Below are 13,397 nucleotides of genomic sequence, written 5' to 3' on the forward strand. Positions count from 1 at the left end.
ACAAAAAAAAAAAAAAAAAAGGAGTATCTTATTTAAAAAAGAGAGACGGAACACAATCTGGAAATATTATAACTCAAGCTTTTGTACTTTTGCTTTATCATCATCATCTGTCTCGTAATTACGAGCCAACAATGAATTTATTAAACACCACCACACGCATCTTCTTCTTACACCAACCAAAGCAGAGTATCATAACTTTCTCTTCCTTATCTTCCAATGCAAAGCTTAGTTTAGATTCCTCTAGAACCAACTTTCAGATGCCTTGCCTAATCTCCGGCCAATCCTTTCGCCGTCCGGGGAAACGTTTCATCGTCTCCAATGCTGCTTCTCCCTCTCTCTCTGGCTCCCCAGGTATAAACTCTAAACACGTCAAAATTTGTTCCTTACTTCTTTACTCATGAGCTTCTTATCAAAGTTTCTCAAAAAAAGGTCTATACTTTGGACTGATGAGTAGCTCTTTGTTCTTGAACTTACCTAAAAGATTCATACTTTCTGCTAAATTTGAAACATTTTGGGTTTCTACTTATAATTGGATGAATCTCTCTGTGTCTTTTGTCCCCTAATGATCTTCTTTAGATGATTAATCTTCCTAATTAAAATGTACTCATAAATTTTCAGATCAATTTCTTGATGGTGGTGCTCAGACCAAAGAGGAGACAGTAGCTGAAACAGAACAGGATCCAATGAACTTAGCTGATCCAGACAGCTGTTTCTGCGAGTTTCAAGGTGTTAACATACACCACAAAGTGTTTGATCCACGCACACTCTCTGATGATGCTCCCATCACAAACGTCGATGCTCAAGGAACAACCCCAAAAGTCGAGTTTCCTATGATTCTTTTACACGGCTTTGGCGCTTCTGTGTTCTCCTGGAACAGAGTCATGAAGCCTTTAGCTCGCCTTGTCCGTTCGAAAGTTCTCGCCTTTGATAGACCCGCATTTGGACTGACTTCTCGGATCCTTCACCCGTTTAGTGGTGTTACCAATGATGCAAAGCCGTTGAATCCGTACTCCATGGTGTACTCCGTGCTAACCACGTTGTACTTCATCGACTTTCTTGCAGCCGATAAGGCCATTCTTGTAGGGTAAGTTAGTATGTTACATTACACTTCGCATCTCTTCTTCAAAGTGTTTAATGTTTTCATATGTTGTAGGCATTCAGCAGGTTGCCTTGTAGCTGTAGATTCTTATTTTGAATCCCCAGAACGTGTTGCTGCACTCATTCTCGTCGCTCCAGCTATATTTGCTCCTCGTCCAGTGAACACAGCTGCTGGTGCTGGAGATAACCGTGGCGAAAATGGTCCCAGGAGCAAGTTTCTAGGGACTTTAGTTGAGTTAAGCAAAGTCATTATAGGAGCAATTTCGAGAGCTCTAACGGGAATGGCGAGTATGCTGAGTTCTCTATACAAGAAAGCTTTGGCAGCTTTCCTCAGATCATATCTTGGAGTCATGCTGGTACCTTCTCATTTTCATGGTTCTACAGAACCTCAAAAGGATCTTACTTGATGTGTTTATGGTGATGGTTTTTTGTCGTTAGGTGAGAATGGCGATCAATAAGTTCGGAGTAACAGCCGTTAGAAACGCTTGGTATGACTCAAAACAAGTGACTGATCACGTTGTTCAGGGCTATACAAAGGTGATGTTCCTCTGCTTCTCTGGCTCATTCATTTCTTATGCATTGTCATGTTGTTAAATGTTGGAAACTGTGTGAAAAACAGCCTCTAAAAGCAAAGGGATGGGACAAAGCTCTTGTTGAGTTCACCGTGGCTACATTAACGGATAACAATGGCTCAGAGAAGAAACCTCCATTGTCGAAAAGGTTTCAAGAAATCAAATGTCCTGGTAACATCTCTGACTCTGTTCAACAAACCTGCAATTTTCATTAGACCAAATGTTTTCTCATTAACATAATGACTTCTTCTCCATGTTGATGACAGTTCTGATTGTCACCGGAGATACAGACCGGATTGTGCCAGCATGGAACGCAGAGAGGCTGTCACGAGCCATCCCTGGATCGGTGTTTGAAGTGATTAAGAAATGTGGGCATCTTCCACAAGAGGAAAAGCCAGACGAGTTCATATCTGTTGTTGCAAAGTTTCTAGGGGATGTTTTTGGAGGGTCACAACGAGAGCGACAAGTGGACTTGAAGTTCCAAGGCAGTGTGTCATAAAATGTAACGTAGGCTCAAACAATATAAAATGTAACACTTTGCCTTTCCATTATGAGGTTCAAACTTGTCACAAAACCGGACCAAACCGTTTATTCACTTGACGGGAAGTACCAATAAAGTTAGGACAAAAAAAAAGAAACAGAAGATATGTCCCCTAGCTATATGCGTCCTAAGAGGTTATGTTGGATCTGTCAAACGCACTTTTGTTTTCTACAATAAGCTCTGACTGGTCATCATAGTAACTGTATATAATTAGATCACCCGAAGGAAAATGGAACTACCTTCGCATGGGTCTCTTGAATTGCGGTTTCTGGACTTTACCCTGCTTTGGAATCGTTTCAAGTACTTGTATTGTCCTCTGTCTCTTGGCTGTCAAAAATTTAAAAAAATGGCCATCAAGAATGTATTCAAAAGAGTGGAGATGTTGAAGAGACAGAGAAAGACTAACCCTTATCATGTTGTTGGTAGCTCTCTTGGAGTTTCCGCTTTGCGAACTCAAACTTTGCGTCAGGATCCATAGCTTTGAGTTTCTTGTAGCAACAAGAACAATGGCAATTGCTATTAGAAACCTTTAAAAAGAAGCAAACATCAAGGCTTTATTAACTCATACTCACATCTTGTTGAGAGTTCCGCTTCTGCTCAGGAATAACAATCGGTTTTCTTTGGATTGGATGTACCATTTGTTCTCTAGTTTGCTTTGGTTGTCTTCTAGGCTCGTCGAAGACGGTGGCTGAGTGCTTCATAGGTCTAGCATCAACTTCTTCTCTCCTTGTCTGTTGATTCTTATTGTACCTCCCAACCAAATTAGGTTCACGTGTACCCTCGGGTCTCCTCATCGATTTTCTTTTAGGCTCCACACTGTGACGAGGATCTGAAAACATCACAAGGGGGATTAGGAAGAGTTTCAAAGTAGAGAAAAGAGTAGCAAAGAGAATAATAACTCACTTCCATCGCAGTCCAAGCCATCTAAGATCTTCAAGTGGCCCAAGGCATAAAACAAAGACGAGAAAAGAAAGTTTTCAGGATAACACTTGATACATGCCCAAAACAAAATACGACAGGGGAAAGATATGTTTACATAATACCTGAGAGAGTTCAAAACCAGTAGGCTCAGGAGCCAAAAAATCTAAATCATGCGGAGGAGAAGGAAAGGCTTCTGCTTCATCAACTACCGAATAATTTGCAGACTCTGGCGTCCCTTCATCACCTGCATTAGCCAAGTATTGTGAACCTTTGACAAAAAAAAAGCTTCTCGCAGTGATTAAGGAACATGAGGAGAAAGCTATTACCAGCAATTTCATTCGTGCTGTTCATCCATTGGTCCACCAGCTCTTTCCACTCTCTGAGCATCCCATACATAAACACACGCAATACTCAAATTCAGAAGCCAGAAAGCGCGAAAGAGTAAATGTTCTAAGTTATTCAACTAGCACAAGAGCAGCTCTCCAATGATCAAACGATGCATATCTAAAGGCAGCTGGTTTGCATCCGAATATAAAATACTGAGTTGATTCTCTTTGACCAAAGCTTAATGCACATCACAAAAGAAAGATTGAACTCATACGCGAAGAGAGCCTTTGCAAGTTCCCGAATCTTATCAGAACCATGTCTCCGCAAGCCATTAACAGCCTTTCCAATTTCAGTATCCTGCAAGAACGCAAATGCTTCAATCAAAACTCAGCATATTCGAATATACATTACCAAAAATCAGCACCAGAAACAAACCTTGAGAAGGTCCACACTCAGAGACATGGACTCAAGCTTCCTCAGGGAATGGAATAACACAGAGTTTGACTGCAAAAACTCAACACAACAAATATCAGAATCATTCCTCCAAAAACAAACTCTAATTGTTAATTCAAACAAAGAGATCACAACCTCATCATCTTTACTCAACAAGATATCTCTGATCCTCACGACCTCATCAACAACAATCTCGTTATCGTTCACTTTCTTCTCATCTCCTTCGTCACCGCCGACTCCACCAGAATCATCCCTATCGCCGGAGCCTCCAACCGTCTCATTGTTATCCTCGCGGCCACATCTGATGCAGCTGCGGCTCGCATTACGAGAGAATAGAAGCTGGGCGATTCCGTCTCTCCTGGATTTGAACTCGTCTGGGAAATCAGCGGCGGCGAGGATGATGGCGTGATTGATGATCCCGAAAATATCAGAATCCCCTCGCCGGAAATAGTCTCTCCAGTCATCCAACGAGTCCTGCGATGGTTTCATCTCGTCGCCGATTTCGAAATCCGGTTTTCTCGGGAATTTTTTTTTTTAAAAAAAGGTCGAACACGCGTTTCCGATCAAAAGAATCAATGTTGGTGGTGGATTTTCGTAGCGTTTCCTTTTTCCCTCCGCTGTTATTTATTTTCCCTCCACTATTTACCTTAGTTTTTTACCGAGATATATTCCACTAAATATTAAATGTGTCTTTTTTCTATATATGAAACGTAAGAATAAGCAACACATGTCCTAAAACTATATGAGATATCGCTTAGAATACTTGGAAATCCCCTATATATCCCCGGTATATTATTTAAGAAACATTACAACTTTTTTTTTATCAACACGTCATCACTACAATGATTCTTAAAATCTTTTAAAAAATACGTTGGTACATCTAAATATATAATAAATTTTTTATTAAACTAACCATAAATTTATTATTAATGTTTCTCATTATTTCCTTAAATAAAAATTATGGAATTGTCTAATGTAGCTACGGTATATACGACAATTAATGATTTTTAATAATAAAGATTTGATAAAAATTAGTATCTTCTATCATATGTTTATTAAATTTTAAACTATTAACATAAATTAAACAATCACATTAACCATATAAAAAAATTATATTTTCTGTATATTTTATATTTTGGATTTTTGAAAACACTTATAAATTACTAAAATGTTAAAAGTCTTATATTCAAATTTTGTGATCAATGGTTTAAAAATTTTGTTATGACAAGATACAAATGATTATAAAATCATATAAGTAGAAAAGCCTCATTTAATAAGTATTAAGATTAAAAGATTTATATATATATATATATTGTTTTAAATTAAAATATATACAATTTAAAAATACATAAATATTTTAATTTCAAAATTTAATAATTTCAAAATTTAATTTGACAAATATTTTTTTGTATAAAATCTTTGAACAAATATTAACAACTTAATTTTTTTAAAAAATTATAAATTAATAAAACTATTAATCACATAATGAAAATTTTGTTATCAATAATTTAACGTTTTTGCTATAAAAGATACAACTGATAAAAAACATATGAGTAGAAAATATTATATAACAGATATTAATATTTAAAATATACTATATATGTTAATATCATTTAAATTTAATTATACATCATATTAGATAGAAAAAATATTGTTTGGATTAATTAAATTTATTTATATGTTTGCACCAATTTAATTATATACGTAATAGTTAACTTTTTAATTATTCAATATATATTTATTATTTCATAATATGTAAAATACATAATACACAAAATAATTTATATATATAATGTTCATCCCGTGCAAGGCGCGAATCTTAACCTAGTTTAATATTATTTACTATTTTTAGTAGTACAAAATTTTCAGCAACTTAGATATAGATTCTATGAATACGATTAAATTGGCGGAAATAGAATCAACATTATGGGCTGAGACACAAGTAGTAAATGACCAGAGGACGCTAACACCAAGAATAGACACGGTATTGTCGTCGATCTCAGGAAAATGGTGTTTTACGGATGGCTCGTGGAAGGAGGGTGCTAGGTTTACAGGACAAGGTTGTTTCGATGGATTACTGGGGGCGAGGAATGTAAGGGCTAGTCTTTCGCCTCTTCATGCGGAGATGGAAGCACTTTTATGGGCAATGGAATGCATGAGGAATTTACGTCAATTTCAGGTTACGTTTGCAACAGATTGTTCTTAATTGGTGAAGATGGTTTCGGAACCAGAAGAATGACCAGCTTTTGCAACATATTTGGAAGATATCAAGACCCTGAAAGAGAGTTTCACCTGATCAGAGATCATCTATGTACCACGGATGCAAAATTTAAAGGCGGATAGTCTAGCACGCAGTGCTAGAAAACAGCTGTCTTTCGTCGTTCATATGGATGCAGATCATCCGGTTTGGTTCACAGCGTCAATATGAGTCTGTATTGTTGATGACAAAAAAAAAAAAGTAGTACAAAATAAATAATCGGATATCTAAACAGGATAAAATTATTTACTGTTTCAGTACAACTTTGGCCATTGGTCGGTCATCACTCATCAGAGACCAATATGTTTTTAGCTGCCTAACAAAAATCAAGCATACAAACAAAATTTTAATAGTATTAGATACTCCATCAGTTTCATAATACTTGATGTTTTGCCATCTTGTACAAAGATTAAAAAATTTACATTTTTCTAAAAAAATATTTTAAATATATAATTTTAAAACCAGTTAACCAATTATAAAAAAAAAAACTGTTAAATTTAATTGGTTGAACAGCTTCCAATAAAGTTAAAGTTAACCTTAAAACCTAAAACTTTATGTAAATTGAAATAAAATATCTCATCTAAAACATCATCTATATTGAAACGGGGGAGTATGACATTAGGAGTAAGATGAATATTTTACAGCCTAACTATTATCGACCAGTCAAATCTAGGGGTGGACGTTCGGGTATCCATTCGGGTTCGGTTCAGATCTATTCGGGTTTCAGGTTTTCGGATTCAAAGATTTCAGCTCCATTCGGGTATTTCTAAATTTCGGTTCGGGTTCGGTTCGGATCGAATCTTTGCGGGTTCGGTTCGGGTTCGGATAACTCATTTAAATTATTTTAAATTCATTATATACTTTAAATTTTTCAAAATCTATAAACAAAATAATATATTACATATAAATTTGAATAGCATATATATGTCAAAGTACCTAAAATTACCATATAAATTGGTTTGGTTTGAATATTTGGATTGAGAATCAATAGATATTTTAAGTATTGTTGGTATTTTGAGTAATACTTTAGCTATTTTAGACATGTACTTTTGACTATTTGTATATATTTATAAGTATTTTGGATAATTTAAAAGTTTTCTATATATTTTGATGTTCTTAATATATATTAAATCTAAAAATAATTGATATATATAGGTATATAAATCAATTTCGGATATAATTGGATATCCGAAATACTTCGGTTCGGATCGGGCTCGGTTTCGGTTCTCTAAATACCAAAATTTTGAGCCCATTCAATATTTAATCAATTTTGGTTCGGATTCGATACTACTTTTTTGGATCGAGTTCGGTTCGGTCTTTCGGATCCAGGTTTTTTGGCCAGCCCTAGTAAAATCCTTAAAATTTGCAAAACTCAAAACAGAAGATCAGATTTTGACAATAATTAATTGATTCAGATATATATTATAATATTTAGATAAATTATATTTAAGATTCACAAATTTCAGTGACTTGACTTTTGTCCATCATGGTTAGTTTTTTTTTTTTTTTGCTAAAAAATCATGGTTAGTTGGACAGGTACGTATCGTTTTCTCTAAATTATCCCCCCCTAACATCTAGACTGAACGAGTCAAAATTCCATATTGGAAATTTAAAAGAATGTTTTGAGTGAAATTGGGTTCAAGGTTCGTCGAGCAAACATCAAAGATCCATCTGAGATTCAGTTCGAGATACACATCATAACAAACATCAATAATCCGTGTGGTTGGTAATCAAGTATCACCACTTGCTTAATCTACTCATGCAAGAGATTCAAAGTTTTTTTTACAAATGAATTATGTTTGTGTGATCATAGTAAAACTACATAATTGAATGAGACATAGTCAAACCTGTGTAACTCAGTTTCCATAGGTTCTCATTCTCATATACACAAATAAATAAATTACGTAAAAAAGAACAATTAACAGTTTCACTGCTTTGGATAAAACTTTTATTCTCTTCTTTTTTTTGGCAATAAAACTTTTATTTTGTCTTTTTACAGAACTTTTATTCTGTTTTGAAGTAAATAAATACACGATTTTTAAGCCGACAGACTTTGTTCATCTTGTACATTTTTTTATTTTCCACGTAGTTTCTTGATACATTCGCAGTACCGGCCCCTGGGCAGAAGCGGTGGAAGCATGTGCCTTCGGCCCACTTTAGATTATGTAAAATTTTGGCCATTTTTTGATTGAAATATCTAGTAGCATGAATGGTTCACGGTTGTAATGCACTCAAAGGAGGTGGACGGTTCCATTCTTAATACTGGAATTTATATTTTGGTGTTTAGTTGTTAATTTATAGGCCCATAATCGAAGTTTGCTTCCAGCCCAAATTTTATTCGGACAGGGCCTGTACATTCGTTGTATGACTTTTCATATCCCTTGACTCTATTTTACGTAAAAGACTTTTCGACTTCTTCTTCCAGAATTTTCATCTCGTCTATTTTAATCTTCTTTATTACTTGGAGATTCACGAGATTGTTTGTTGCTGCATTCTATTCGGGTAAGAGATGTTTGAATGGTTATTGTTTATTGCTCCCCATAGATTAAATCTTTTTCTGAGGATCTTGCTTCTGCATAATTTATGTGGTGTACTGTTTATGGATCTTTTTTTTGTCAAGTATGTGAATTTTCATTAAGCTTGTTAATGATACAGGGAGATTACAAGAGTTTGATAGAATCAAATCCTAGGAATCTAAGAAGCTAATCAAAGCAAAAGTTTAGAGAGAGCCACAGAAAAAGTAAAAAGACTCCCTAAAACAAGTTAAGGTCTAGCCTAAGTCTCTCTAAAGACAAAGCTAAAGCTTGACAATAAGCTGTTTATGGATCTATAGGCTCTCTGATCGATATATTGTCTTGAAGCCAGCTCATAGCATCATTCGGAGTATCCGAGATTTTATTTTATAGATCATGTACTGATCAGCCTCTGTAGCTTATAGTTCCACGAGTTATGTTCCCATTTGCTTTGTTTTTTCTTTATGCGTCTGAAATAATCATTTCGTTTGCAAGGTTTGATGACTAGCCGAAAAAACACGCATTGGTGTAATACTTGTAGACGAGGAATCCGTCTTCAAGGAGAAGACCTAAGAAGAGGAGGAGCTTGCATTCACTGCGGTAACACCTTTCTCGAAAGGCTCTGTGAGAATGTTGATCTAAACCCGTTTGATTTATTCGGTTTAGCCATTCAAGAATCTCGTAACCGTCGCGACAACAGAAGAAGATCGGTTCTTGAAAACCAATTGAGTTTTCAAGAGTTGTTTAACCGGCTCTCAGCACAAGACCGCCGTGGTCCACCTCCAGCCTCACTAACCGTGATCAACTCAATGCCAAAGATCAAGATCAGGAAGAAGCATCTCGGTTTGGATTCGTGTTGCCCGGTTTGCCAAGACCGGTTTGAAGTCGGGTCGTTTGCAAGAAAGATGCCGTGTAAACATATCTATCATTCTGAATGTATAGTCCCGTGGCTAGTCCAGCATAATTCTTGTCCAGTGTGTCGCAAAGAGCTGCCAGAAGACGGCAATAATGGTCGAAAAAATCCCTTCTTGTATCTGTGGCCGTTTACATCCTCTGGTGCGGCCTCAAACTATAATGGACCACCTTTTCATTGAGATGCTTGTGTAACAAATCACAATCCATGATATATTGTTTAATTAGTGATTTTTAAAAATTATATCGATGTACAAAGGGTTTTGTAGCTCAGTACGATTTGTTGCTATATGTAATGCATAAATATTAAGTAATTTGTATCGAAAATTTGGAATCACTATGTTGGTTACTGCTAGTGTATAAGTATAACGAACATCAGTTTATTTTAATCGGTTTTCCTTCCCGGTATCAGTGAAAACTAATTTTCACTGTTTTCATGTTTCCCGGTACCAGTTTCTTTGTATGTTATAACTTCTGAAATCGAAAGATTTGGATCTAAAGCCATATTCAGTCGCAGGCAGTGCCCAAACAAAGTAAAGCAAGGATTTTACTTGAGTGTTCTCTTAAAATTAAAGACCAAACCTTAAAAACACTGGTTTTACAACACAAGGCAAAACTTAAAAAGGTATATAAAAAGACGTCTACTTTGGGTTAAGATGAGTTGGCTACTTTAGGATCAGGTAGCCAGGCCCACAAGATGGAAACCTGACCGGGGAAGAACTAAATTTCAGTGTTCACTAGCAAAAACTAAAGACAATGACAATCATAGCAGTAATTAGTGATAAAACGAGCTTTATGTTATTGTTAATTTTACGTTATAACTAGCTTTTGACAATGAAGTCTTGAGAAACATGATTAACGCCAATCGGGATTGTTCTCGACCAGGATTGTGTTTCATTGTCGATGCCTTTAAACAATTTTTTTTTTTGGTAAACTCGATGCCTTTAAACATTTGGTACCAAAATCTTATTAAAGTCACTCCGAGTGCACCAGTCAAAGCAAATCAAGATCTTTGACATCAATACTAACTACAACTCATAGAAGTCTACTTTTTGATAGACGAACTAGATTGACATATACATGTGACTATGATGTGCTATATGCTTTTTAAAAAATGTACGCATATATATATATATACACGATGAATGCTTCTTTGTACGAAGATTCCGTGAGATGATCGTTGGAACTCGTTTTTGACAAAGTGGTGTGGACCATTTTTTCGATGGGTTTTTTCGACGGAGACGTATGTCGGATTGACCAGAATTTGGGTTCGATGTAATCGTCACCATGTCAAAATCAGAGTTGTTTTGAATGAGAAATGAACATCCAAAGTGAATGATATAAAAAGCTTATAAAGCTTTATATTTGGCTAAGTATAAAACCTAAGCAAATAGATCACTTTGAATATTTGAGTTCGGATTAGAAACTGATCTTGTTAGTTGGACATTATGTAAATTAACTAAATCTTTCTAATTTTATTTATGATGATCTTTTATGTTTTATTTAAACATAAAAATGCAAACCTGTTATAAATCAATTAGTGGATGTTCATAACCGGTTCGGTCTATAACTGGCTCATACAATTAGAGAGAGAGAGAGAGAGAGAGAGAGAGAGAGAGAGAGAGAGAGAGACGGCCATGACATAGAGAGAGAGATACGGCTTGGAGAAAAAGAAACCATCTTTCTTTTTCTTTGTAATTGTTATCTTTTCATTATTATATATTAATAGTTTTCCTAATCCTAGTGGGTTTAGATTTTGGATATTTTCCTTTTTACTTATCTTGTAATCTCCTATATAAGAGAACACTTATTCATTAATGAAACATAGAGATATTCAGACCTAAAACCTTCGTTTTACAACACGTTATCAGCACGAGTCTCTGAAACACCCTGAGCCAAAAACCCTAAATCGAAAAACCCCTAAACCTAAAACTCAGCCGGCGACCTTAAACCCTAACCCGACGAACCCTAATCCGTTCTTGTTCGCGTTCCGGCTTGTGTCCATCCGATCAGCTCAGCCCCTAAACATTCCCTGACTGAAGCATACCGTCCGATCCCGATCAGACGTTCAGCCTCAGCCCGTTCGCGAGAGGCGCTCACGATCCGACGAACCGAACCCGATAGGAGACAGACTGCTCGCGTTTCCCGATCAGACGCGTCTCGTATCGCTCACGCCTCAGCATGCGACCGTTCTAGCTCGCGTTCCAGCTTGTTCCAGCTCGCATCCGTTCGAGGTTCTCTTGGTGGTCCAGGTTCTACAAACTAATCTCACGTTCTAAGAACATGAGAATTGAATTTGGATTGTTTGTAAAGATTGAAACCCTAAAAACTAATCTCTAAGATGAAAGCCTTAGGACAAATAGATCAAACCCTAAAAGAGTAAATCGGAGCTCGAATAAGTCTGATCCCCTAAACCATAAATCGAGATTGATCCATTGATCAATTAAAATCAAAGTCTTAATGATTTTGAATCTCAAATCAAACTCCCTTGATCTAAGATCAAATTGTTCCCTTAAACCCTAATTTGAAAAATCAGTTTTAATTGTTTGATTTGAACCTTGATTGTTTGTTTGATCACTTAGAAATATTGCTAGGATTGTTTAAACTCGAATCTGAATTGTTTGATTTGTTTAAACTAAAAACCCTAATTAAACTTGATAAGTTCTTGATTATATCACCTCGTGTCCGTGTGGCCTTATTGCTTTCATACCCGAATTTGATCATACCTGATTGATTGCAATTGAACCTAGATCTTATTCTAGGGATGATGTTGAATTGAACTAAATAGCCGTGTGGCTTGTTCCATTCATTGACCGATTGGTTTGTTTGTTTGATTGATTGAATCATGAACTGATAGAAACCAACCGCTTTAGGATTGCAATTACATATTAACTTAAATGCATAAGAGTTAACCTATTAAATCCATAGTCGTGTGGCTCATCTTGGCCGTGTGGCATACAACTTGGCCGTGTGGCTTCTCCTTGGCCGTAAGGCATATACCTTGGCCGTGAGCCATTGTTTGAATGTTTAAATGTTTAAAACCCTAAATCTCGTTTTAAATCCCTAAAGGCCTTGAAACCTTAAATCTCATATTGCTTAAAATTTGAATGATTGATTTGAGGTTTAGGATTGATTACATATTGCATGGGAGTTAGGTTGCTAGATTATTTGATTCTGAAACTCTAAATCCTAGCCGCATATTACCAGCCTTGAAATTGGTAAACCCTAATTGATATGCAACTGAATGATAACATTGAATGCATCTAAATTGATTATCCTTGTTTGCATTATATTCTGTTGTGGTCGTGTGATTTTGCTATGAACCATACCGAACGGCCGTGTGGCCTAACCATTCCGATGCATTGTTTATACTCGCGGCCTTGTTCCCTTGATAGATCACATTGTCTGCATCATGTGATTGAAAGCTGTGTGGCTTAATGCATCATAGCTTGGTCGTGTGACCTTGTTTGCATATCTCATGAACCGATCTCTAGGATCGTTGTATCATATTACATGGCCGTGTGGCCTAGGCATCACATATATACCTAGCATTCTCGACTTGTTTTGCATCATGATCGAGTAGTAAAGTGTTTTGGTCGAGAGACTTATGAAATCATATGCACTGATTATTTTGAATTGGTTGCATCCTAAATCATGAATTGATTGATAATATTGTTTCAGATGCCGAGATTTGAGCCTTTGGATTATGCCATTCTAAATCCCTCTGGAGAAAATTATCTAGAATGGGCAATGAACACTTCAGTTGTCCTGAAATCAAGAGGACTCGGAAGGAGTATCATTCA

At 36.1% G+C, this 13,397-nt stretch overlaps 3 protein-coding genes across 6 annotated transcripts; 2 read left to right on the plus strand and 1 right to left on the minus strand.

Moving 5' to 3' along the window:
* Window positions 1-22: 22 nt before the first annotated feature.
* Window positions 23-2,304, plus strand: LOC106294660 (2-hydroxy-6-oxononadienedioate/2-hydroxy-6-oxononatrienedioate hydrolase). The gene is made up of 6 exons (XM_013730269.1): window positions 23-351; window positions 619-1,084; window positions 1,154-1,454; window positions 1,537-1,635; window positions 1,718-1,841; window positions 1,937-2,304. The coding sequence occupies exons 1-6, from the start codon at window positions 132-134 to the stop codon at window positions 2,167-2,169; spliced, it is 1,443 nt and encodes a 480-aa protein (XP_013585723.1). The 5' UTR covers window positions 23-131; the 3' UTR covers window positions 2,170-2,304.
* LOC106294661 (probable mediator of RNA polymerase II transcription subunit 26a) lies at window positions 2,298-4,505 on the minus strand. Its single transcript, XM_013730270.1, has 9 exons — window positions 4,048-4,505; window positions 3,895-3,963; window positions 3,734-3,816; window positions 3,459-3,511; window positions 3,255-3,376; window positions 3,115-3,142; window positions 2,784-3,040; window positions 2,618-2,699; window positions 2,298-2,538 (listed from the first exon to the last, which is right to left on the minus strand). Exons 1-9 carry the CDS (start codon window positions 4,399-4,401, stop codon window positions 2,447-2,449), a joined length of 1,140 nt encoding a protein of 379 aa, XP_013585724.1. The 5' UTR covers window positions 4,402-4,505; the 3' UTR covers window positions 2,298-2,446.
* A 4,086-nt stretch (window positions 4,506-8,591) lies between these two features.
* Window positions 8,592-9,921, plus strand: LOC106294663 (E3 ubiquitin-protein ligase RNF181). Of its 4 annotated transcripts, none has more exons than XM_013730274.1 (3): window positions 8,592-8,671; window positions 8,825-9,080; window positions 9,178-9,921. In XM_013730274.1, exon 3 carries the CDS (start codon window positions 9,183-9,185, stop codon window positions 9,774-9,776), a length of 594 nt encoding a protein of 197 aa, XP_013585728.1. In that variant the 5' UTR covers window positions 8,592-8,671; window positions 8,825-9,080; window positions 9,178-9,182; the 3' UTR covers window positions 9,777-9,921. The 4 variants fall into 4 exon arrangements, with proteins under 4 accessions (XP_013585728.1, XP_013585729.1, XP_013585730.1 ...); XM_013730275.1 differs by having other exon boundaries at window positions 8,825-8,937; XM_013730276.1 differs by having other exon boundaries at window positions 8,825-8,931.
* The last annotated feature ends 3,476 nt before the right edge of the window (window positions 9,922-13,397 follow it).

Source organism: Brassica oleracea, chromosome C5, assembly GCF_000695525.1.
Source record: "Brassica oleracea var. oleracea cultivar TO1000 chromosome C5, BOL, whole genome shotgun sequence".
NCBI classification, from domain to species: Eukaryota; Viridiplantae; Streptophyta; class Magnoliopsida; order Brassicales; family Brassicaceae; genus Brassica; species Brassica oleracea.

What these genes read in the sequence shown, in the direction of transcription:
- LOC106294660 (XM_013730269.1), top strand. Translation starts at nt 132, where the DNA reads ATGAATTTATTAAACACCACCACACGCATCTTCTTCTTACACCAACCA. An exon ending in CATATCTTGGAGTCATGCTG is followed by an intron (nt 1,455 to 1,536) that starts GTACCTTCTCAT and finishes TTTTGTCGTTAG; the next exon opens with GTGAGAATGGCGATCAATAA. An exon ending in TTGTTCAGGGCTATACAAAG is followed by an intron (nt 1,636 to 1,717) that starts GTGATGTTCCTC and finishes TGTGAAAAACAG; the next exon opens with CCTCTAAAAGCAAAGGGATG.
- LOC106294661 (XM_013730270.1), bottom strand. Translation starts at nt 4,401, where the DNA reads ATGAAACCATCGCAGGACTCGTTGGATGACTGGAGAGACTATTTCCGG. An exon ending in TGTTGAGTAAAGATGATGAG is followed by an intron (nt 3,964 to 4,047) that starts GTTGTGATCTCT and finishes GAGTTTTTGCAG; the next exon opens with TCAAACTCTGTGTTATTCCA. An exon ending in CAGCACGAATGAAATTGCTG is followed by an intron (nt 3,377 to 3,458) that starts GTAATAGCTTTC and finishes TGGCTAATGCAG; the next exon opens with GTGATGAAGGGACGCCAGAG.
- LOC106294663 (XM_013730274.1), top strand. Translation starts at nt 9,183, where the DNA reads ATGACTAGCCGAAAAAACACGCATTGGTGTAATACTTGTAGACGAGGA.